Source organism: Ascaphus truei, chromosome 9, assembly GCF_040206685.1.
Source record: "Ascaphus truei isolate aAscTru1 chromosome 9, aAscTru1.hap1, whole genome shotgun sequence".
Classification (NCBI taxonomy): domain Eukaryota; kingdom Metazoa; phylum Chordata; class Amphibia; order Anura; family Ascaphidae; genus Ascaphus; species Ascaphus truei.
In genome coordinates, this window is record NC_134491.1 from 25,234,429 (window position 1) to 25,260,679 (window position 26,251).

General features: G+C 43.1%; 2 protein-coding genes across 5 annotated transcripts; one reads left to right on the forward strand and one right to left on the reverse strand.

The window, feature by feature from the left end:
• Window positions 1-11,156, reverse strand: LOC142502647 (rab15 effector protein-like). 3 transcript variants are annotated; one of them, XM_075613902.1, is made up of 2 exons: window positions 10,877-11,156; window positions 1-2,254 (listed from the first exon to the last, which is right to left on the reverse strand). In XM_075613902.1, the coding sequence occupies exon 2, from the start codon at window positions 2,201-2,203 to the stop codon at window positions 1,490-1,492; it is 714 nt and encodes a 237-aa protein (XP_075470017.1). In that variant the 5' UTR covers window positions 2,204-2,254; window positions 10,877-11,156; the 3' UTR covers window positions 1-1,489. The 3 variants fall into 3 exon arrangements, with proteins under 3 accessions (XP_075470017.1, XP_075470015.1, XP_075470016.1); XM_075613900.1 differs by having other exon boundaries at window positions 10,307-11,156; XM_075613901.1 differs by lacking the exon at window positions 10,877-11,156 and adding an exon at window positions 5,565-5,718.
• ADIPOR1 (adiponectin receptor 1) lies at window positions 11,073-26,008 on the forward strand. 2 transcript variants are annotated; one of them, XM_075613897.1, is made up of 8 exons: window positions 11,073-11,227; window positions 14,522-14,828; window positions 17,714-17,848; window positions 20,160-20,331; window positions 20,631-20,817; window positions 21,186-21,373; window positions 21,762-21,955; window positions 22,403-26,008. In XM_075613897.1, the coding sequence occupies exons 2-8, from the start codon at window positions 14,640-14,642 to the stop codon at window positions 22,529-22,531; spliced, it is 1,194 nt and encodes a 397-aa protein (XP_075470012.1). In that variant the 5' UTR covers window positions 11,073-11,227; window positions 14,522-14,639; the 3' UTR covers window positions 22,532-26,008. The 2 variants fall into 2 exon arrangements, with proteins under 2 accessions (XP_075470012.1, XP_075470013.1); XM_075613898.1 differs by having other exon boundaries at window positions 11,098-11,236.
• The last annotated feature ends 243 nt before the right edge of the window (window positions 26,009-26,251 follow it).

The window sequence follows — 26,251 nt, forward strand, 5'->3', positions numbered from 1 at the left end:
TGACATTAAATAAGGCTTTTATTGCGCCTGCTTCTTTAACACAAGAAAATCATCAACGTATGCAAATAAAGGGTCAAACAAAGCTTCTGTTCCACTTGGGAGTATTTCTAGTTAAACATATGCAGTCCACAACTCCCTTTAGATTAGCATGTTTCCCAGCCCCAAACATATATTTTGATATGTGCAGATATACAACAGTCTTAGAAAGGAAAGTCTTATCTGTCTCTCTGGTAGCTGTAGGGGGGAATCCTTCTCTGCTCTCCTGGTGTAGCCTTTTTGTCCTAAGGCACATTCAGCTTTCAGGTTTTAGAAGTGTTCTCCCCCTTGTTGTCTTGTTGTCTGACTGTCAGTATACAGCTGCTCAAGACCTCTCTGTCCCTTCCTGTTTCAGCCCACGTGTGAGCTCAGGAGTCTCCCCTTCCTGTCTCAGGAGGAGCCATTTCTCTAACAAACCTCCAATCAGCCAGGTGCTGGTCAATTAACCAGCACACTGCTGGATTAGAGGCAATTTGTCTGAACAGGGATTAGTCCCCTCTTACACACCTCCTATTGCAGCATATAGCTACTCTCTATAACTTATTCTGTTGCCTATATAAAAACTCTGCTGTCACTCGCTAATGTAATCTCCTTGATTTGCTGAATATAAGAGACACATGCATCAAACAAAAATATATTTTAGGAGCTTGCAGATTTGGTTCATTTTTATAAATTTGCAATGCGTGGACCCTCTTGCCGCCATCGCATCACCACAACATGTTGCCATGGTGATACATGGTGCAGCAGGAGATACCGGTGCTTACAGAGGTCTCGCGCTCTCCCCCGCCCAATTCCGGTAATCACAGTTGAAATGTTGTGGTGGTTAATTTAACCACCACAACATTTAAACTGAGATTATGGAAGTTGGACCAGGGAAGAGCACGGGCCTCTGTTGCCTGTGTACACTTAAAAATGTGTAACCATGTATATACCTATATTGTGTGTGATGGTATACACATATATATATATATATATATATATATATATATATATATATATATATATATAGTGGTTGACAAATCACCAAAAAATCTACTCGCCACACAAAAAAATCTACTCGCCACCTAGTACCAAACGTGTACTGCTTGGGCCAATAGTTACTCGCCCGGGGGTTAAATCCACTCGCCCGGGGCGAGCAAATGTATAGGTTTGTCGAACACTGTATATGTATATATATAGCATGTTCGTGTATAGCGCTGCTAATTGTACGCAGCGCTTTACAGAGACATTTTTGCAGGCACAGGTCCCGTAGAGCTTACAATCTATGTTTTTGGTGCCTGAGGCACAGGGAGATAAAGTGACTTGCCCAAGGTCACAAGGAGCCCACACCGGGAATTGAACCAGGCTCCCCTGCAGCAATCTCAGTGTTAGTCAGTGTCTTTACTCACTGAGCCACTCCTCCCTACCTACAATATATAATGTGTGTGTGTATATATAGATATCTATTGGAGGGTCATAGAAAGGTTATATAGACATGCTCAGTCTCACTGGCCTTTTTAGCATTGCAGAGATAACTGTGCATCATCTCTTTGATGGTGATAAAAGACTCAGTCACCTTCAGATACTGCAGTAGAGTTGTGTCGTTTAAATGGGGTCTTCTCCCACTGAAGTTCAGCAAGTGCCGACTTAGCACCCCCCGTATCTCCTTTAGTTTCCCGGGCAGCCCATACACCAGGATCAGGCCCGTGCAGTTTGGGCCAACTGAAGAGCAGAAGTCCAGGAGTTTTTGGTATCGAGTCCGGTTCATGTCATCCAGTTCCAGTATAGACCTCTCCAGGATCCTCTGATATGGGTCCTCATCCATCTCACTGGGTTTGTAACTGTCCACCAGCTGCACCGTCTGCACCGCTATCTGGAAACGAGAGCTCTTGCTAGTTCCTGTCAAGGTCCAGACCCAATCCACTCCCATCAGGATCTCTTGCTGCCTGGACATCTTACTGGTGGAGATCCGGTCTTCCAGACCTTGCTCTTTGCAGAAATTAATGAAGGTCACCAGAAAGACCTCATTCAGTGTCCTGGTGCTGACTCTCAGCTTCTGCTGGGGGTCCTTGAACCCCAAATAACCTTTGACTTTGTGCGAGGCCTGAATCAGAGCCTGGGAGAAAACGTCAAACACCACGTCTGGCTTGTTGTCCACCATGAAAAAAACTGTCTGGTTCTGACCCATCCTTTATATGTCACAAATGATCCTCTGAGCAGCAAGAAACTTTATGGAATCCTGCAGAGAAATCATATTATTATTACTTCTGCATGTGAGAGTGGAAAAACAATGCACACGTAGTAAAGTAACATGCAGTTACAAAGTCAGTCTGCGGCACAAATTGAACATGTCATTCTATAAAGCTCTGAAACTTTATGCCATGTCTCGAGTAAAACTAGAAAAGTCTTGTGGTCATATGTACTGTACTAAAATGATATCTCAATACGAACCTTAAAAAAATGTACGTTGTATGTAAGAAGACTTGATACATTGATACGTGTGATGCCTCATGTGTTGAAATTATTATTGATGCTTTGTCATGTTGAATACCTGACTGATACAATTGAAATGAAAACAGAATTGTGTATATTATATTTATAACTAGTATTAGTAAATAGAAACTATTAGTATATTATTTATATCTATTTTGTGAAAATAATACATTTTGGTAACGTATATAAATGAAATATATTTTTGGGTTGAGATATAACAACTTAATTCTGTGCTAAAACTATTAAAATACTTTTTAGTATTTATGCCAAGTTGAACTTGCTGAACGTGTTTGGACATGCAGAAACATAACCTTTTAGTACATATCATAATATCTGCACACCTTGCGTCAATTTTACCCTGCGCAGAAATAAAGATCAGGAAATCTCAAACACTAACATGCAAAGGAATCAACAAATACTGTGGTGAATAACTGCGTTAGCCCTGCAGGCGTTGTGAGACTCAGGATTTACCTCTTTCTGGAATTAAATTAGGAGATAAGTAAATTCCAGTCTAGTGAATATAACCCAGCGTAACAAAGTAAACATGAGAATCTAGAAAAATAAATTGGCAGAAGGCGCACTGAGCAGCTACAAATACCTTTATTAAAAAGACCCCCTATATGGGGTTAACATACAAAATAAAAGATAAAACCAAAGCGTAGGCAATAGTTCCAATGCTAAGTAATAATAACAGTGTAGGTATATTAACAAATAAACTTTGACCTCCTGACGAAGCACTACGTGCGAAACGCGTAGATGTCACGTGAGGCTGCTTCATGGATATCTTATTACAGAGAGGGATCCGTTCGGGGAAGTGAGGGTGTCTGCGTGTCAGTGAGCAGTGTTGGTCCGGACCATTTTACATCTACTGCACCCAGCTGTGTAACCTAAGCCCTCTGATGTCTTCCCTTACTACTTGGGGCAATTGTACGTTTATTTGTTAATACTATTACTTAGCATTGGAACTATTGCCTACGCTTTGGTTTTATCTTTTAATTTGTATGTTAACTCCTTATAGGGGTCTTTTTAATAAAAGTATTTGTAGCTGCTCAATGCACCTCCTGCCAATTTCTTTTTCTGTTTTGTGAGTCCCCTGTCAGGGGGCTCACACTTTTATAGGGGGTAGTGCAGTCCCTATGACAGACAGCTGCAAGAGTCCAAGCTTTACAATGCAACATCATTTTGGGACAGCACCAGCGCGGAGCAACACATTTTCTTAAACATGAGAATCTAGGCTGGGATTCCCTTCCAGTTATATTTAAGCCGGAGACATATACATATAAATACAGGAATAGACAGAAGTTAAAACTACGTCTCACCCAGTCTGCATGTTCTTACTCGCTATGAAACCGCAGGCAATCCTTATCTCACGCTTTTACTGCACACATCCAAACCCCACAGGGTTCCCTGTACACATCACAACACTGATCTTTATACTGTATTTGTCAGACCAAATTTACCTGTGCCTGGCTCAGGTGCTGTGTAAACTGCACCATGATATATACTGTATGCCTCCAGCTCCCACTGGCTGACGCTACGTAAGAACGTTCAACTACACATATCTGGAGTGTTACACTAACTTGCTACTTGCTTGCATGGATCCAATTTATACTTATAGCAGGTCTGCTAAAGGTTTTGTCAAATGGAATTTATCACTACTCATATTATACAATATCAAGAGTGTTTATATGGAGCAATGCGAGTTATAGGTAGCAGTTATATGGAGCAATGAGAGTTATAGGTAGCAGTTATATGGAGCTGTTATATGGAACAATAGGAACAGGTTTCAGGTGAGGTTATATGGAACAATAGGAGTAGTTATATGGAACAATACGAGGAGTTAGGCTAAGGCCCCACTTCCTCAGACCACGCGCTCGCACTGCAGACAGGCGGCGCGTGGAGAGGCACTTGAGGCTTTCTGCGGGCTGTAGGGAGCGGGAGCGGCGGCTGGGGAGCGTGGTTTGAGCGGAGTGCTACTCCCCCCCTCCACAGCTCCCGTCCAATACACCCCCCTCCACAACTCCCGTCCGATACAACCCCCTCCACAACTCCCGTCCGATACACCCCCCTCCACAGCTCCCGCCGGCTGAAAGGTAAGCAGCTCCCCCCCCCCCCCTACACATGCCCTCACAGCTGATCCCTCCGTCGACACACACACACACACCTCTCTTACCTCTTACCTTTTGGAGGCTGACAGCTCCAGCTCCCACCCCCGCCGCTGATAGGCTCACCAGCGCACCACGTGACGTGTCACCGCTCGGGATCGCAATTCTCTTGCATCCCCTGGCGGCTGACGCGTCACAGCGCGTAGTGAGCCGTGCAGCGAGGGGGGACTGGGACAGGCTCGGGAGGAAACCCCTGCAGGTGAGTAACGCGCACATGGCTGCGCGCGCCGCCGGACGCAGCGGGACCAAAGCCTTAGTCTAGACGGAGCAGTTTGTTCGGGCAATAGGAGGAGTTATATGGAGGGATAGGAGGAGTTTCAGGGAGCAGTTAAATGGAGCATTAGGAGGAGCTGCTTAACACACACATTATAGGACATAGTCATTTCTTTCATTTTTTTTAGTTATTTTTCTCCACCTCTTATACATCATCTAAAAGCAAAAGTCTTTCATAAACTTTGTCTGATTAAATTGTTTTTTTAATTTGTTAACGTATTCAACTGTTTCATGTAGAATCTGCTAGATATAACGACACAGCTTCAGTCCTGAATGGATCACAGCTTTAGTCCTGAGTCCTGAATGGATCACAGTTTTAGTCCTGTGTCCTGAATGGATCACAGCTTCAGTCCTGTGTCCTGAATGGTTCACAGTTTTAGTCCTGTGTCCTGAATGGATCACAGCTTCAGTCCTGTGTCCTGAATGTTTCTCAGCTTCAATTCTGTGTCCTGATTTTATCACAGCTTCAATAAAGTGCTCTGAATGGATCACAGTCTCATTGTTATGTATCACAATCTGAACATGAAATATTCTATAACGTGGAACTGCTCTTTTAAACTGAAACATAATAGTTTAGCTCAGGACGTAAAGTCAGACGGAAGCACAGCTTGTCCTTACCTAAGGCGTGCCGCTCCCACGGTGTCAGGTAACCATAGACAGCAGGTAACAGTATATATATATATATCTATATATATGGGTATACAGACATGATATATCTGTCAGGTATATACTGGCACTGCCTCTGCTCCCCACCACGCCTGTGTCTTTTTAATGTATGTGGCTCAAAGATCCAGCCAAAATCCTACTGAACCTGAAAGGGGACACTGGCCCATCCCTACAGCCCTGTGATTGGTGATTGGTTACTTTCCCTTTGTGACATCATAAATCAACCAAACCAGGGAAGAAAAAAGAAACAAGCAAAGTGTGTTTGATGGAGACACCATGTATTTATAAACAGGATGGGTGACACCTGGACAGGGTGCCATCTGGTGACATTCATGCTGAAGGAGTGGCTCAGTAAGTAAAGGCACTGACCCAGAAAACAATGACACAGAGTTTGAAGCAGGGGAACCTTGTTCAATTCCTTGTGATAGCTCTTTGTGACCTTGGGCAAGTTACTTTATCTCCCTGTACCTCAGGCACCAAAAACACACCTAAACTCACCTTTCCATGTGCTACCCCAGGAAGACAGTCGGAGATTAGGGAGGTTAATCCATGGCTAAGAAAGTGGTGTAGGAAGGAGGGTTTTGGTTTTTAGAGCCCTGGGACTCCTTTTCTGAGAGGTGCTATCTTTATGGTAGGGATGGATTGCACCTCAATGTAGAGGGATCTTTTGTGCTAGGGGGGAGAATGTTAAAAAGGTTGGAAGAGATTTTTTACACTAGGATGGAGGGGGGAGGGACAAGAAGCAGATAACGAACTAAATAGAATAGATGGGGATGGGGAAATAGCAAGGGGTCATGGAGGTAGAATGGGGGCAAGTGGGAGTTTGGCAAGCAGCGAGACACCCATATTTAATACAGATAATACTAGAAAACTTCTAACGACTAAACCCAATTCACATAGAAAGACAAGAGCAGATAAGATAATAGTACAGACTGAAAAAAAACTTTTTCGGAAGGATCGTGCAAATAGTAGACTAGGTGGAGTATGTTTATATGTTAAACCTGATATAAAACCTGTTATAAGGGAAGATGTTTATGAAGTGAATGATGAACATGTAGAGAAACTAGAAGTGGAGGTAAAATTGCAAAGAAAAATCAACTTCAATTTTAATTGGCAACCTGAGTCCATTAGATATCTAGGAGTGCAAATTACGAATCATTTTAAATCCCTCTATCGGGCAAATTTCCCTAAAATATTAAAAACATTAAGAGAAGATATCAGAAGATGGTCCACGTACAAAATCTCCTGGATGGGCAGAGTATATTGTATAAAAATGAATCTTCTACCTCGCATCTCGCATTTTATATTTATTTCAAACTCTCCCAATACCAGTAAGAAATAAAGACCTAGCCTCGCTCCAGTCATTAATATCCAAATTTATAGGGGGTACAAGAGACCAAGGATAAATGGAATTATTCTAAGAAGACCAACATTGGCTGGCTAGTGGTACTTTGCTTGTTATCTTATTACAAAGTGGCCCAATAGGTCAAATCTTACAATGACACGCAGATCCAAGCCTAAAAAGATGGCTAGAATTAGAGAAAGAGGTATGTGCTCCATTGGAACTGCACAACCTGATTTGGACCCCAAAACGGATTCATCAATCCATTAAAGAGCCGCTGTCCTCAATGACCAATTCACTTGCAATCTGGGAGGCGTCTAAATTTAGATGTTCACAGATGACAAAGAATTCATTAATGGCCCCAATATATGGGATTCCAGACTTCGCTCCAGGTTTAAACAGCAGAGGTTTTCTAATTTGGAAACAGAAAGGTGTTTTTAGACTTAAAGATCTGGAGGGGAGAAAAAGCATCAAAACATTTGAACGAATAAAGTCAGAAAAAGACATCCCGCATTTTTTAGATTCCTCCAGATCAGAGCATTTTACAACAAATCTTTGCCCAGCCCCAATTGACACATTTTTAGAAACTCTGTATATAAAAAACAGAAACTAGGGGACTCATATCTCGACTATACAGAGAGGTGGTCTGTTCGGGAGTAGCATACACAAAGAAACTGAACTATATGACACGGTGGGAACAGGACCTAGGGGACATGCTAGAGGAAGAGGAATGGAACAAAATAATTATAGCTGCGGCTAAAAGTTCAATATGTACAATGTTAAGGGAGAACGCGTATAAAGTATTAATGAGTTGGTACCTCACCCCGCAGAAACTAATCTAAATTTGTTCCAGGATACTCCCCATTGTGCCCAAAGCAATGTGGAGGTGAGGCAGATCTTTGACATATGCTGTGGTCCTGCCCTCTGGTGTCTCCCATCTGGGAGCAAATTAAAGATTGGCTACAGAGGCTTTTAGGCCTAACAATCCCACTAGACCCCTGGCTGTTCTTATTAAACAGACCAGTATAGGGGCTCACTAGATCGCAAAGTAAACTAATAGTGCATTTTGCAACTGTGACGAGGGGTGCGATCACAGCACTATGGAAAGAGACAGAAATTCCAACTATTCCCGCAATTAGGAATAGAATTTGGTTTGTATGCCAGATGGAAAAATTCACAAATTTGGTAAATGATACTGGTGCTAAATTTCTAAAAGTCTGGATTATGTGGCTAGTGCAAACAGACATCCCGGGGGTGGATGGAACCACAATCCTGCGGTGATAGTTTGGGAAACACGTTCTCCGCTGACTTAATATTAACTTGGAAAAAAATTAATAAATAAATAAAAAGATATGATGAGGAATATCCTTAAAGAGGCATAGAGCAGGAAATTCGATAGAGGTCGATGAGGCTGGCCACGTGGGTGTAACGCAGTGCTCACCACAAACAATGTGTGACCGCAAGGCTGAGATGGGGGTAGATATAAACGCCACCCACTGCCGCAAGGGAGCGTCTGGAGAGTAGGATCGTCGAGGTAGCCGGGTCGGGATTGGGGAGGTATGGATAGTCGTAATACTTGCCGAGGTCGAGGTTGGAGAGTAGCAGATCGTTGCAGGTACTATAAGCCGTGGTCCGGATTGGAAAGTGGAGAGTAATCAAGGTACATTGCCGAGGTCAGGGTTTGGAGAGGTGCTGATCGTCGAGAGTAGCCGGGGTCAGTAGAGAAGAGCGGAGTCCAATAGAAAGCCGGAGTCAGGAACAGAGAGTTAGGAACAAACAAGAGCAAGACAAGACTTCGGAGGCAAGCAGCAGTGAACACTACGCAACATATGTTTATACTCAGTCAATGTGCCAGTGGCACAGCATATAAAGGAGAAGGCAACCAATGAGGTAGGAGGTGGTGTGGAGGTGTTTCAGCAATGATGGCTGCTATTGGCTGTTCCGAGATCCAGGAGAGGTGTGGGGAGGTACTGAGTTGTTGGGCTGCTGGCGCGAGTCCTGTATGCGCCGATCGCACGCTGCGCATGCGCGTTGGGTCCTGATGGTGCTACCGCGTGAGCGAAGGCAGAAGCGGGAAGAGAGGCACTAGAACCTGGGCGGGGTGCTACCTGCATGACGACTGGTCCTTGAAGGAGAGGCGTCCTGGCCGGCGGGGAAAGCGGGAACAGCGGGTGCGGTCAGAGGTAAGCAGGGAACGCTTCGTGGGCGGCATGGCTCCACGATCCTTACAGTGGGAGACGTACTCAAGAACTTCGGAGGTAGTGAAGTTGGATTCAGAAAATGAAGAGGCAGAAGTTTGGACTCCCCCCCCCCTTCCCGATTTAGGTTCATGTTTTCTTTTATGTATAAGTGTGTTTATTATTTGAACAATTGCTCTGACGTAAAGAATAGGTAAAGCTGTATTGATTAATGACGAAAAACTTTAATAAAATTTGAGTTATAAAAAAAAAAAAATGTAAAGAAAATGTTGTTAACGATATGCTATAAAACACCAAATACTGTATCTGCGAGATTGACGAAGCCAATATACTTTTGCAAATTAAGAAGACATCAAAACTAGGTTATGTTTGCATAATGGGTGATTTTAATTATCCAGACATAGACTGGGGCAATGAGATTAGCATTAAAACAAAAGGAGGTAGTGGAGGAAATGGAAAAGAAGAGGCAGGCGTTTAGATTCTTGAAGTCAGAAGGGAAGGAGGCATCGTATCAGAATTATAAGGAATGTAACAAAAGTTGCAAAAGGGCAAAATCAAATTACGGTAGCAAACATGGATAACGAAAAAAGGATTGCAATAGAAAGTAAGATCAAACCTAAAAAGTTCTTTAGGTACCTTAATAACAAAAAAATAGAAAAGAAAATATAGGACCCTTTCAGTGTGAGATGGGCAGGCAGATTATTGTAGAAAAGGAAAAAGCAGGGGTATTAAACAAATTCTTTATCTCTCTGTTTACCAGGGAAGAATAAATTGCAATAGTAGTGCCGCAGGAGGAAGCCACAACCTCTATATTAACAAACCATTGGTTAACTGAGGAAGAATTTCATAGGTGGCTTGATAAAATTAAAATAAATAAGGCACCTGGCCCCAATGGCATACAAACCATTACATTTAATAATCAAGGACTCCATTTCCACAGGCTCAATACCACAAGATTGGCGTAAAGCAGATGTGATGCCTATATTTAAAAAGGGAGCTAGATCACAACCGAGGAATTACAGACCTGTAAGCCTGACTTCAATAGTGGGGAAACTACTTTAATACGGGATAATATTCAGGAATACCTAATGGAAAACAAAATTATTAGTAATAGTCAGCATGGATTTATGAAGGATAGGTCATGCCAAACTAACCTTATTTGTTTCTTTGAGGAGGTAAGTCTCTATAGCGAAATGTGATGGCAGAGAAAAGTTTGCGAGTAAACTGCCTATAATTTATCCAGAGGTAGTAGCCCAACGCTTTGTCTAGGGGCTGATTGCATGCCTCACCACCCACACTGCAAAGGATACTGGCTAGAGCAAGTGGTATCAATCTTCATTAGGGCATCTATGTGGATATGTTCCACATTTAGAGGTATTAGAGACTGTTTTATTATGTGTTTCATGTGACGTGTTCTTCAATATATTTGTTCAATTTGTTGTATACCCGAGTGCTGTTTTGGGATACTTTTTTCTCTTTTTGTTTCAATTAATTATATTATCCCTAGCACAGTCAGTAACCTTTTACTTATTGGGCTAATGTTTCTGACTTAGGTTCTTTATTACGTCATAGGTCTGTAGCAGGCATTTTCTTGTTGAGAGAGAGAGATTATATATATATTGAACTCACCAATATCTGAAATTCTATTATCTTAACAACAAACACTGTGACCCTTATTCAATACACTGTTGGTGCTCATTATTTTGACTCGTTCATGTCAGTACCTGCTGGTAGGCTTTTTATTGTAAGTGACACGGTCTCTCTCAGCTCTGGGTGATATGGTCTCTCTCAGGTCTGGGTGATATGGTCTCTCTCAGGTCTGGGTGACTGCCTGTTTCAGGTCTGGGTGCCTGCCTGTTTCAGGTCTGGGTGCCTGCCTCTTTCACTCCTATTTTTAATCTCCTCCCCCAATATCTTCATGTCTCTCGTGGGCCTGCATTGATGTTCTTCGTGCACGCGCCCCAGCTAGGGCTCCCTTGCCCGCGAGCCCCGTCCGGTGCCGGAAGTTGCGCTGTTTCCTTAACCCGTCACTTCTGGTGTAGCGGGGCTTCCTGAGAGATCTGACAGGAGCGGAGGTGAGGACGGTAAATACATGATACACACACTCTTTGCATCAGTCGATATATTTATATCGTGTGTGCGGTAAATACATTAAATACATATATACTTAGAATGCTTTAGTTACATATATAAATACATGTATCTAGGTACACAGACTGTATATACTGTATGGATATATATATATATTCACGTGACAGGGGTACTTACATTATATAGATATACTGTATCTATATACTATGTCTGTATATCTATATTTGTATCCATATACAGTATGATGTATATCTATATTCTGTCTACATATATCTATACTTTATAAAGATAGATATATATATCTGTACTGTGTTAGCCGAGCTTAATAATCAAAAATAAATAGATGATACCGTTCTGTGGCTAACAAAATGCTTTTATTTGTGCGAGCTTTCGAGATACACTGATCTCTTCTTCCGGCGGTGTTACAATGAATAAAGCAGAAAGGGTTTAACTTAAACAGTTCATCTTGAAATGTTAACATTGATAATATTACAAGATGCACTGTTTTTAAGTTAAACCCTTTCTGCTTTATTCATTGTAACACCGCCGGAAGAAGAGATCAGTGTATCTCGAAAGCTAGCACAAATAAAAGCATTTTGTTAATCACAGAACGGTATCGTATATTCATTTTTTAATATATATATATATATATATATATATATATATATATGTGTGTGTGTGCATGTAGATATATATATATATATATATATATATATATATATATATTATACACACATCGTGTGGTAGCTTAGTTAAAATATTATATAAATATCTATGCACTGTATTTGTATACCATAAAGATATACAAGCAATATATCTGTGTGTCTATACTGTATTTATATATCTATATACTGTATCTGTATACATATTTTGTGTGACAGAAGCAGAGGCAACAGCAGTAAATACACAAATATCTCAAAAAGAAGCCAGGTAGCACACCTGACCCAAAATAATAAAAGTAGATATGGGCTAGTGCACCCATCATATATTGACATATAAAACATATACTCCACCACAATCCAGAGAGGAAGGTGTGCTGTGTCCTCTGCCCCATTCTCTGGATTCTGATGCTTATCCCATATGCACACATAAAATGAATATTTACCAGATGTTGGTCCGGGAAATAGAGACAGCACACAGCCAGGTAAGTACAAAAGAACTGTATTCACATAATGAATACACGGCACTGTATCCAACCTTTCGGTCAGCAAGACGTGACCTTCCTGAGTAAGGTCACGTGTTGCTGACCGAAACGTTGGATGCAGTGCCGTGTATTCATTGTGAATACGGTTCTTTTGTACTTACCTGGCTGATTGCTGTCTCTATTTCCCGGACCAACATCTGGTAAATATTCATTATATATATATATATCTCTCTCAGAAAAAAAGAGAAGAAAAAGCGCCCGATCTTTGTGTAATATCGTAAGTAAAACTTAATAAAACATGGACATGACGATTCAAAACTCACAAGAATCCAAACAATATAGGCATTGTATGAGGGAAACTCATGCTCCAAAACCGCTGTGTGTCGCCGCGGGGGGAGAGACCAAGTCCTCCAGGGCAAATACCACCGCTTTCACATAACAAAAATAACACACACACTATAGCTATTATATATATATATATATATGCAAATATATATATATATATATGCAAATATAGCTGTATGCTCATCTGCATGTCTTAGGCAGGTCTGCAACCCTGCCTTTCCCCATTATCACCCAGCATACAGCACTTCCACTGCAGCAAGGGATTCTGGGAAATGACATGCAAATGAGCACACAGTGTCACTTTTTGCCTCAATAACCATTTTTAACATGGTTCCCTATAGGCTTAAGCTTGCTGCATGGTCACAGCTTTGAGCACAGCCAGGGTTAAGGTGCATACCCAGAAAACCACCCACAGACAGCTGTTTCGACCTTGATGGGTCTCATCAGTGTGGGGTTGATTTTACTGGGAATGCAAGAGAGGCTATGGGATAGGCTAAACCATAATACTATATATATATATATATATATATATATATATATATATATATATATATATATATATATATATATCTATATATATATCATACACACACACACACACACACACACACTTATCATTTACAGTGCAATGCAGTTCTGTTCCCATGTTTATGAACACTTACTCCAGTTTATGTTCTCCCCCCCTCCCCCCACATTAGACAATACATGAGACCAATGTAGAAAATAGCTGAAGCGCTCAAATGCAGGTGTATTGAACAAAAATAAGCCAAACCACTAAACCAGGGTACTAATAATTAACATAGTACTTAGTGTGAAATAGTATGGGTACTATCCTCCTGAAGACAGGTGGTAGATGGTACAAGCCCACTCACCCTCAGTCTCATCGGCAGGTTCCCCTGAAAATAAGCAATACTCACATCCTGGTAGTAGGTAGGCAGGCAGGCTGTGCAGCTACAAATATGCAATACAGGAAAAAGGAGACCAAAAGCGCACTAGCACAAACGGAGCAGGAAGGACCCAAAACAGAAAATAATTAAAAGGGGACTTTTAATTATTTTCTGTTTTGGGTCCTTCCTGCTCCGTTTGTGCTGGTGCGCTTTTGGTCTCCTTTTTCCTGTAATACATGAGACCACACAGTGTATCGGAGTTGAATGCTTTATTGTTGTATATGAACATGGATACTATATGCTCCCCATTTTTGCTCTACTCCTACCTGACACTCTTCCTCCGTGCTCTGCCCTCAGATGCCATTTTTTACTGTCATTCACCAGTTGTTGCCTAGCAACACACACCCCTCCCCCTGTTTTGTTTCTCATGGTTTTTGGTATAAATTGCATGGCTCGAAACGTCAGGATATGTTTGTGTGATGGATCAATAAATCCCACTTTTTCTGGTGCTGGTATTTCATCACCCTGTGAGCTAACATTTCTATTGATACCTTATTTTACCTTGCACCACTTCCCTCTCCGATGAGAGATTTTACTCTGTGTGTGTGTGTGTATATGTATATATATATATCTCGATTATGTCTGTGTATATATCTATCTATATCTATATCTCTGTATATAGAGATAGATCTAGATTGATATGAAGGTCCCTTAGTTAGTGGACCGAAACGTTGATAGTTTGACTCCAATACATTGCTTTCACTTACTTTGTCTCTGTATTACCACATACACACAGTTGAACCTCAACCATTATGTAAAAGTGCTAGAGTAGGTTGCACTGCAGTAACATATAACATATTTATACGAGGGGCAAAGATGATCCGTCTGCTTCTTATTTCCAGGTTTAAGATCCCACATCCTCCAGAGAGCACAAGGGAGCCCCTCCAATACCATCCAACCACCTCACCTCCCCCTCCTACCCATTTCCTTCCCACCCCCCTTCCCCCAGAGACCAGCCTCATGGCCTCCTGCAAAGCATCCTCGGCAGGGCAGGAGCCAGGCCTGCCCAGCAGCCGCCGTGGAGAGATGGAGCTAGCAGAGCTGGGGCCGCTCCTGAAAGCAGGAAGGGACAGATCGGGAGAGGCATCAGCTCGCGTGAATACTGACAAGAGCATGACCAGGAGAGAGAGACTGGCACAGGCGGCTAGTGTGAGTACTGAGGAAGGTGCTGCCAGGGAAGAAAGACTGGCACAGGTGCTAATGTGAGGTGGGCACTGCCAGGGAGACAGACTGGCACAGATGGCTTATGTGAGTACTGAGGAGGGCATTGTCAAGAAAGAGAGATTGGCAAAGACAGTGTGAGTACCGAGGGTGCACTGCCAGAGACTGGCACAGCCAGCCAGTGTGAGTACTAAATGGCTCTTTTGGGTGTTCAATATGAGCTTGTGGGTGTTCTATATGTTCTACTAAATGGCTCTGCCAGGAGGAGGCAGACTGGCACATACAGTTAGTGTGAGCATTGAGATTAGTACTGTCAGGCGAGAGAGACTGGCACAGACAGCTTGAGCACTGAGGAGGGCATTGCCAGGGTGTAGCACTGGCACAAATTGCGTGAGTACTAAGAAGGGCACTGCCAGGGGAGAGGCTGACATGGGTAGCTAGTGAAATGCACTGAGAGGAGCACTGTGAGATGAGACTGGCATAGGAAGCTATTGTGATTACTAGGGGGAGAGACTGGCACAGATGGCTATTGTGAGTACTTAAGGGGCACTTCGCAGACCGCTAGTTTGAGAACGGAGAAGAACACTGGCAGAGGAGAACATGCACAGATATCTAATTCATAAGTAAAGTGTTATGGAATATTTGAACTCTGCTGAAGGTGACCTGAACATTTGTTCACATGATTGCATTTGTGTGTTGGCCACCCCCATGGGCTCTGTTGCCCCATGAGAACTGTTACCTCCTCTTTTCTTTCTATAATTCCCAAATACCACCGTTACTGTTTTTTAAAAACAAGTTGTTTTGGGAAATCCAGTATTTATGTCTTGAAAAATTAGATTGAAGTACATTTCCAAGGTTAGTGAGACTAGGGCTGTGTGCATTTAAGATTGTCATCTGCATACATGAGCATTGAAGCTGCCTTACAAGCTGTAGATAGATCATTAATGTAGACAGTACAGAGCCTTGCGGGACGGCACAGTTGACATCCAAGGGGTTGGAGTTAGAGCCCATGATAGACACAAATTGGGATCTACCCGATGGGTATGAGTGAAACCAATTTAAAGCATGCTCCCCCATTTCAGAGCAATGAAGCTTGTTTAACAAGATAACATGATCAACCGTATCAAACATCTTGGCAAAATCTAGGAACATTGCACCAGTTAGTTGTCCCAGTTCTATTCCACACCGAATCTCATTGCAAACTTATAAGAGGATAGTTATCGTGGAGTGGTTTGGACGAAAGCCAGATTGGAGTTTACTGAGGAAATTTGTCTTGGTATAGTAATCACTTAATTGGGAGTGGAAACTTAGATCAGTATTTGGAGACAATGTTTTTGTCCTCACTTTTAGTAGACTGGGATAACTCTGAAGGTTTTTCAAGTCAGTGGGATATGGTCTGAAGACAAAATAGAGTTGATTAGGGAGGCAAGGACTGGGGCACGAAGTGGTAGGAACTTTCATTGCACTAGGCCAGGTCCACATTGCCTGTTTAGTTTTAATGTTAGGCGTGCATGTGTAATCGCCTCTTCATATACTGGACACATTGAAAATTGTGAACACTGTTCAGAAGGCGTGGAGCTATAGGCTAAGGCCATACAGCCTTCGCCCGCTCGGAGGCGTGTGAAGACTGTGACGTCACCGGCGTGAAGCGGGTGCATTTTTGGCCCATGGTAGACGCGCCATGGGGGGGCGTGCCCAGGGGCATCACGGAACTGGTTCGCCCGCATTGAGCGAACCGCTCACATGACCTGCCCGTCGTGCGGAGAAATCAGTTTCAACTGATTTCTTGCGATATGCGCACCCCCTCCTGCCGCCGCCCGTGCGGTCTATGGGCGCGATCAATGCCGTAAGGCAATCTGATCGCGCCCCCGCGCGGTCTGTGGCAGCATGGACTTAGCCACAGGGATTCTCCGAGGTTGCGCTTTATGATTGTAGTTAGGATTTCTCTTTGATAGTAGGGAAGTAGCACACCCCACAAAGTATTCATTGAATGCGTTTACAATGTCAGTGTGATTTGTCAGTGTAGTATCATCCTTTTTGATATTAGATGATTGTTGGTGGCTGGAATAGATTGTTGATGACCTTCCATAAATTAGCTGGATTTGATGTATTTTGATAAAGATTGTCAGAGTAATATTGGTCTTTTGCTAATCTTGTTTGCCTTGGATGTATTCCGTAGGCATCTGTAGTTTTTAAGATCCTTGGTGATGCCAGTTACATTGTATCTTTGCCACAAGGCAACCCTAAAATGGTAAAGCGCAATAAGGTTTGGATGTAACCTACAGAAGATGGGCTCCCTGTACTCTTATTCGGCGTATTGGGACATGGTTATCACAGAGTTTAGAGAACTATATGCAAAAAAAAACAAGCGCAGAATCAGGGTCGGGTATCATGTTGATTCTGTACCAGGCGCAGTTGGTAAGATCAGCCAGAAATTGCTGTGGGTTAAAGTTTCTAAATGTAAAACTTTATGGCTTGACTTGAGTGCTTTGTCTTTCCTTACACTACACTAGTACATGGTCACTGAAAATGTCAGCTGGGATACCAGAGGTGTGTGTATTTTCTCTCGGGCCACAGCCTTGAACCATGCCTTATTTTATTTTTTTAACTTTATAATCGTGTAGTTCTCCTGTGATTTATTACAAAGAATTTAGAATCCTTTGCTGTTTTTTTTTTGTTTTTTTTTCTCTTCTCCTGGAAAGCGGTTCCATGCATCCACTACTCTATCACATTTCCCCAGATGCTCCTGCGGCCATGAGCTTTAATTCTCCCGTCACATCATTTCTCATTTGCTCATGTCAGAGATTAAATTGTCAGCTTTTCTTTATCAGTTGCTTTGTCATGACACTGATATGTGTGCTATGTTTTTGCAGGGGGATGATTGCCAAGTGAGCAAAGGGTGTCAGGAAGATGAGGAGGAAGATGAGGAGGAAGAGGAGGTGAGGGTACTGACACTGCCCCTTCAGGCTCATCATGCCATGGAGAAAATGGAGGAGTTTGTATACAAGGTGAGGGCTTATTTGAGCCACTGAGGAATGGGTTCTTCTAAGTATTTTATGTGTGTGCGACATACACAAGACACATGGAATATATGTATCATACAGTATATGTGTATGTCATACAGTAATATGTGTCTTGTGTATGTGTTGTGTACATGTCATACAGTATGTTATGTATATGGATATCATACAGTATGTGCACTGCATGACATGTATGTGCCGTGTACATGTGTCATGCAGTATGTTTATGCCGTTTGCTGGGTATATGTGTGCCATATGTATATGTACTAACGTCATGGCAACAAAAAAAAAAAGTGTTTTGAACAATATTGAACATTGGAGGAAGTTCCTTTATTTTTAATCATCCAGCAGTTATACAGCATGTTCCATTTTGAACCTCTTTTAAAAACCGTACTTTCCTCTCTTTGTCACGTTTATGCCAGTACAAACGAATGGGGCTTTAAGCCCTGCCAGTTGGTGGTAGTGTAAAACTTTCAATCGGTTTTCCAGCCCCTCTAAGGCTCCCTGCTCTCCTCTTCACAGCAGTTATTTGTGTCCTACCGGTCAAGTGGGTAGGTTCTCTTTTAACAGGATATCATGGCTCCTCTATGTTGATATGTGTGCTTATAAGCAGGTAAGTGCCTTGTTCTGATGTGTGCTCACCTTCTGTTGCATAAGTCTGCTGTGTAGGCTAATTAGTCAATTTTCTCTCGAGTCCCACCATGTCGGTACATAACATTGGGATTAAGACCACCTCTAGCTGAAGGTAGGACACAGGTCAGTTGATTCTTGAAGGCAATATATAGTAGATACCTCTCTTCTTTTGCCTCAGTTGTCTTTGTGCTGCATATAGTTGGCTCTGGCAGAGGTCTTGTTCACAGGTCGCCCTGACCATGCCCAGCCACCTGTTCTCCAGAGACTGCTCCAGGGCCACCTCAGCGATGGTAGTACGTAACTATCTAAAGATCCCTAGTGAGAGCCACAGGTACAACTGGTTTCTGGCACTCCCTGCACGACCCTGCCTCCACTACTGTTGCTGCATCTCCCAGAGGACCATCATTACGAGTGGACGGAAGTGTGCAGTGGCGTAATGGACCCTCATGACATCTACTGTGGAAGAAGCGGGTGGCTCCTGGCCACGTGTAAGGGAGGAGTCTGCATGCCTGCAGCAGATAAGCTAATGAACTAATGAAAAAACGGGAGCAAACATCTATGCTATGGCTAATCATACCCTTGGGCCGACACTGGGATTGAGAGAACGCCTGCTGCAGGTGTCACAATGTGTCTGGTGCGTAGGCTGCCTGATTTAGCTCTCTCAGCGGAGTGGTATCGATCGCATAATGCATGATGTCATTGGTGACGTCTACCCTTGGCGCACGTTTCGCTTTTTCAAAAGGATGTAACTGTTATTAAAGCCCAGGGAACATTAGAGCTTACCATCACTATAGTCTCCTGCATATCTACACACATTATTGTATGTGTACCATGTATCCTAGTGGAGTAGCACCCACAGTGACTGTGTGCTTAACAGTTTGCGTTGTAATTGACACTATTCATCAGCTGATCTTCCATATCTTTAGTGACTATTGAATAAAATTCATGTTTTTAATGTACATTCATATTCTCATTACACTCCCAAGGGCTGATTACTTTCTAGGTAACTCCTGTTGGCTACATTCAGGCAATGCCATCCTCATGTACCAGCTAGAATTTTTTGTAATTTGACTTTGCCATCACTGTTTGCAGTGTCAGAGTGCATGCAATTTGTTTTGTTTTACCTGTCCCGTGACAGGTTCTCTCTCTCTGTTCTCTCCATTAATTTCCTCCTAGTGCACCTACTCTCTATTTACCATCTATACTCCGGTTTAGCAGGTATCATTCCTCTGTTGTATTTCCATTTGGAGCTGGGATGTTTTTCCTGTTCATCAGATTTTTAATGCTATGGATCGTCTTTTTTTTTTTTTTCCCCCTACAATTTTAAAAAGGGATCTGGTTTGGTATGTCCCCAGTTGTTTGTACTGGCATAGGAGGGCCGAACAGAGAAACGTTACATTTTTCTTAACAGCTGATGGAACCTAATTCTCTGAAAGTTTTAACCTAACCCCAACTGGGCAGAGCCTAAACCCATTTGACCCGTGTATACAGGTATACACAGGTCACTTTTGTACACGGTATAATAATAATAATTGATAATCCATTACTATTATACTGTGCATAATGACCTGTGTATACCTCTGTAATACTGTATTATTATACCGTTTTATTACTGTTTTTCTGTCTTCCTCTTGTGTGATTATTTCTTGTCCTTGGCTTGATGTAGGTCTGGGAAGGGCGTTGGCGGGTCATCCCGTATGATGTGCTCCCTGATTGGCTGAAGGACAACGATTACCTTCTGCATGGTCACCGCCCCCCGATGCCATCATTCAGAGCCTGCTTTAGGAGCATCTTCCGGATACACACAGAGACTGGAAACATATGGACTCACTTACTAGGTCAGAGACTGAAGGGATTTGTGGAGGGTGACTCCGTGACATAGACTGGTTGCTCAGTAATGACCTTTTATGAAATGCGTAGTGTTCACTGGAAAATCTTTCAACTTGCACCCTCACAATAAGTACTGTATAACTCCATTAATTAGCAATGCTTATATTTTGTCTCCCTGCAGTCTACCTTCTCTCTCTGTCTGGGTTATTTTTCTAGGAGTTTCTTCTCTCTCTGGACTTTCTACTCTCCCTTCGCCTTTCACTCTGGCTGATTCTCTGACCAAACATGTCTTTCCCCCCCCCCACAGGCTTCGTGCTATTCCTCTTCCTGGGAGTTCTGACCATGCTCAGACCCAACATGTATTTCATGGCCCCTCTCCAGGAGAAGGTTGTATTTGGGATGTTCTTTCTGGGGGCTGTGCTGTGTCTCAGCTTCTCCTGGCTCTTCCACACCGTGTACTGTCACTCCGAGAAAGTGTCCCGCACCTTCTCAAAGTAAGTGGGGTGGGAGGGAGGTTAGGGGCTTCACTTAACTCCTGAGCCAGACAGGCCTGTAGTGCGTTGCTAAGTAATTGCTGCCTCCAGCACTGCTCATCCACACACCTATATATAATGTCTACACTGCTCATACACACACACACACACACACACACACACACACACACACACACACACACACACACACACATTGATATAGTATTGAACCCCAAACTTCAGTGAACTGGCTTCACTTTACAAACATATATAATATATCTATATCTACATATCAGCCTTACTGCTAGCCTATTAAAGGTATAGTCCCACTTTCCCACTCCTTTAAGGCTTGCGTTGTGTGCGTGTGACAGCTGATCTGTGTCCCACAGGCTGGATTACTCTGGGATTGCCCTGCTGATCATGGGAAGCTTCGTTCCCTGGCTCTATTACTCCTTTTACTGCTCCCCTCAGCCACGCCTCATCTATCTGTCCATTGTCTGTGTGTTGGGCATCACTGCTATCGTGGTAGCGCAGTGGGACCGTTTTGCCACACCCAAGCACAGGCCGACAAGGGCAGGTAATGTGCTCCTATCTTCATGATGCTCAGGACAGACCCCAGGGAGCACTGTGGTGGGATTAGTGTGTGAGGGTTTAGAGGTGTGCTTCTATGGGAGGTCGGACAGTCTGAGAGGATAAGATATAAATAGATAGTTGTCTTCATACTTATTTCCAGTGCAGCCTGCAGTGTGGTATACAGGGGTGTGTTCAAGAAACTGTGCCCTATTGATCAGTCTGTAATAAAAATGTGTGTACAGCCACTGCGTACGTCAATGAAAATGTGCATTATATACAGAGAAGTATAGGTGTTAATGAGCAACTATAAAGCAGTGGGAGGGCCTTTATAGACACAATGCTGGATATGATATGTCTCCTGAGGTAACCGCTCTTATGTGTTGCATCGCCAGGAGTGTTCCTGGGGCTCGGCCTGAGCGGGATTGTGCCCACCCTTCATTTTACCATCGCAGAGGGTTTTGTAAAGGCCACCACAGTGGGTCAGATGGGCTGGTTCTTCCTGATGGCCGTTATGTATATAACAGGAGCTGGACTATACGCAGCACGAATCCCAGAGCGATTCTTCCCCGGCAAGTTTGACATCTGGGTAAGTACGGGTTTTCAAGACTTTTCCCTCTTGTCATTCACACATGGTCCATGCAACCTGAGACTGAACTCCTGAGTACAGTATACTATGGGCTCGACAGTGGTTTCCTAGGTACCAGGGAGGTGGGGTTCGTGTGTGAACCCAACACGTATTCGGTGTGTATCCCCAACACATGCTCCGTGTGTTTTTCCCCCTGAAACGGGCTCCGTGAATATCCCCCCCAACACGGACTCCGCGTATAACCCCGCCCCCCCAACACGTGCTCCATGTGCATCCCTGCCCCCCTAACACGTGCTTCCCATGTTAAAAAAAAAAACACAGGTCCCATGTAACCTCCCTGACTCCCAACACCACGTGGCTGCTGTGTAACCCTGCTCCGTGGTCCCCATGTCCCTTTTATATACACGAGTCCCTCCAGCTGCTCATTCATTTTTTCCCTCTCTGCAGTTCCAGTCCCACCAGATTTTTCACGTCCTGGTTGTGGCCGCAGCTTTTATCCACTTCTACGGCGTGTCCAATCTTCAGGAATTCCGATACGGGCTGGAAGGTGGCTGCACAGACGATTCACTCCTGTGACCAGCGTCAGGCGAGAGGGGACCCAGACTCGCCCGCTGACATCTGTATCTGGTGACCCAGAAAGGGCCTGCGAGAGGGGAGCCAGACTCACCAGCTGCCCCCTGTATCTGGTGACCCACAAGGGACTTGCGAGAGTGAACCCAAACTCACCCACTGCCCTTCTGTGTCTAGAGCAGAATATCCCATTTGCCTCAGTTACAAGGTGATGGTGTTAGTGTCACCCTCCTCATGTGGGTTAAAGGAGGGCAGGATCTGACCTGTTTTTTCAGCATAACCTGTAAGTGGAATACCTTTGTATCTCATAAAAGGAAGGTGCCACGAACACTAATAACTTATTATATATCAGGGTCTGTGCTAGAAATCTGCATAACATAATATGTTTGACATTAAAGTGTGAGCTGAGCTCCCCTGAGAATTGAATGAATGGAACATTCTGAGAGCTGATTGACGGGTGAGCAGGGTGACCTGTTACTTGTACCCGTGACTGTCTGAGCTAATCAGAATGCTCTGTGCCTCAGATGAGGCACCAGCAGAGCCAGAATTACTAGGTCTTTGCTTTTTCCACACTGGAGCGTTCTGATTCGTTAATGTCATAGGCCTGGTATAAAATGCTGTTTTTGCTCTCTCTGGTGTTTATATTAGGGTTGGGATATGTAGGTTAGGTTTTGGAGGTGGCTGGGGTTTGGGGTGCAGCTCACTACTTCCCTTTTTTTTGCTGGGAAATTCACTAGAATGTCTCGGTTGAAATGTACAGAACCCGATCTCTGGCTCAACTCGGAAGTTTGAGCCTCGGTACTTCCGTGGAAATGTCTCATGGCCCTTTAGGATCAGAGCTGTGCAAGACAGTTCATGAGACTGCGTAGTGGCATTAACAGGAACAGCTCTCTGGCACAGGACACTGGGATTCATGGTCTTTCCAGTTGTACTTTTCCTTCCCCCCTCCCACCCCCCCCCCCCCCGGTCCTTGATATGTATGGAAGCAGCGTCTCCACTCGCAGAAAAATATAACATGCACTAAATAATGATACTGAATATGACTGCACGTCTGGTGCCCTGAAAATGAATCAGGACTGGGTGTGAATACCGCCTTATCAGGTGCATCTGCCCTTAATGAGGTAGGGGCTTATGTGTTGTATAATGATGCTTCGTATCTATACACTGATCACCCCGCTGTACCGTGTAATGATGCTGTGAATCTCTATACAGTGATGATGAACATGCCGCTAAGTATAGAGATGCTGAGTATCTTTACACTGGTAATGAAAATTGTGTGTGTATGTATACATACACTCACACACTCACATGTACACTCACACACTCATGTACACTCACACACATGTACACTCACACATTCACATGTACACTCACATATACATATACTGAAGCATAGTGTCTATACACTGAGAATGAACACGCGTGCATTATGATGATGCCGAGTATTTATACACTGATAATGAACACACAGTTCATGAGACTGATATTGAACATTCCGCACTGTATAAGTATGCTGAATATTTCTATACACTGATATGGAATGCTGCAATGTATAGTGATGATGTGTATTTATATACACTTGCAGCCCCTGATAATGAACATGCTGCACTGTATAATGATATAGAGCATCTCTATACACTTTCAGAATGTGTTGCATTGTTTAATGATACAGAGTATCTAGATATGCTCTCTGCCCCTGATAATGAATATGCTGTGCTGTATAAAGATGTTGAGTATCTCCATATGGACTCAGAAGCCAAAGTCTGCAGTAGCAATGCCGGCTTTCTGACCAATGCCCCATGGTAATGACCAGCAGGAAGAGCTTCTCTGTTTAGTTTTAATCCCTTCAATGCCAAGGGGGTCTGAAACACATTGGTTTGAATATTATAGAGATGCATTGCTGTGCAAGATACAGATATAGCCCGCTCTGCATGTTAGAGCTGTACAGTATACACTGCGCTGTTTATTATAGGTATACATCATAACATGTACATTTACATATACGTTGCTCTGTCTGGTATTCATATACACTTCTCTGTGTTATGGACACACACTCTGCAGCACATTCCGGCCCCACCAGAGGAAGATGCAATTTTATATGAAAAATACAAACTTCAGCAATTGCATTGTTGGAAAGGAGAAATAGAAAAAGTTGTCCGCTTTTTAAAAGGATGCCACCAACAAGCTCAACAGGCCCTGGTGGTTTCCAGAGTACGGTCATACTCAGTGTGATTTTATGCTACAGCATATTTAATTCTAGTAAAGAGCGAGGTCCAAATATGAACTGCTTCTTTCACCTCTCCAGTGCCAGAGGGGCTGTAGTGCACGCTTAGTGATATAAATTCGGGATGAGAGTAGATATTTAATACTGTACAGATCGCTCATTTGTAGGTGCGCGAAACTTACAGGGAGGAGACTCAGAATTTTAGATGGAGCCATGTAATGAGGAGCTCATTACTCATGGGACACTCTGATCTCACAAAGAGCAGTGACAGGGTCAAGGGGGTGGGGGTGATCACCAGTTTGGGTACGTGCTGTCACCTCCAGAACTCTGGTCTGTATTATAAGATGGCATCTTAAGTAGGAATGTAGACCAGGCGGAGAGATACAATGAAGATTACTGGGTGATTCTGACCCCGGGGGGCGGGAGGGGGGCATGCGGTGCGTTATTTTGCAGCAAGTTGCTGGTTTCTGTGGAAGCCAAGGGGCTAAAAGCCTGAGTGAAAGGTCACAACTTGGGCATGGTGTATGTTGTGACATGAGTAATGTCAATTGGGGTTATTGCCTCATTTTCGGGCTCCTGGTGGGAACGCCCCAACGCTGTATACATAACTTTTTTACTCAAATTTGCCCTGAAACAATTCGCCTTTCACTGAACTGTTTCTTTTCTCTCTCTTGTTTTTATAAACACATTTTTTTTGTCTCTTCCCAGAATATGACATCACTATGATGTCATCACAAATCCATCCGCAACTTTCTAATAATGTTCCATATTCTCTCCCTAATTGAGGTTTCATATTTATTACAGCAGTAAATACCATGTAACTCCGAATATTCTTTGCAGGTTAAGGCTGGAAACTCCACACAGAGTATGTTAGCACTGTGTTTCTCTAAATCAAGAAGCTCTTGGAATTTTACAAGGATGTATATGATCCGGATAAGATAAGAGATACACTATATATACACATACAAACACACACGACTGCACTTTTATGATATTTCTGACCAATAGTATTTATCATTATCACAATCAGCCTTTGTTATTATGCTATAATCTTCAATCAGTCCAATAGCCTGGGTAATGCTTCGTAGGTTGAGTCCATTGTTAAACAGACAGCAGGACCCTTTTGCTTTTATTTTTAATATTTCCTTTGTAGATGGACAATGTTACCAGTTAGGAGTGTTAGGGGATATAATACAGTTCCAGTATTGGGATGCCAGATTTTAAAATAAAGAGACCAATAAACGTGTTCTTAGTCTGCACTTCATGTGTTCTTGTATCTTTTTGGGATCTTTGTATTAAGCTCCAAGTATTACTATATAATTAATATTTGTATTAAATTGACGCATAATTCATAGCAGGTGTCCTTTTGGCACAAGTAAGACAGGGCTATATGGAACAATAGGAGTTACAGGGATCTGTTGTATGGAGCAACAGGAGGAGTTATAGGGAGCGGTTAAATTGAGCTGTGGGAGGAGTTATAAGGAGCAGTATATGAAGGCCGA

Bases quoted from the DNA above. Each gene is read 5' to 3' on its own strand.
- ADIPOR1 (XM_075613897.1), top strand. From the start codon at position 14,640: ATGGCCTCCTGCAAAGCATCCTCGGCAGGGCAGGAGCCAGGCCTGCCC. The intron at 14,829-17,713 runs GTGAGTACTGAG...ATGTTTTTGCAG, and splicing joins GACTGGCACAGGCGGCTAGT to GGGGATGATTGCCAAGTGAG. The intron at 20,818-21,185 runs GTAAGTGGGGTG...TGTGTCCCACAG, and splicing joins GTGTCCCGCACCTTCTCAAA to GCTGGATTACTCTGGGATTG.
- LOC142502647 (XM_075613902.1), bottom strand. From the start codon at position 2,203: ATGGGTCAGAACCAGACAGTTTTTTTCATGGTGGACAACAAGCCAGAC.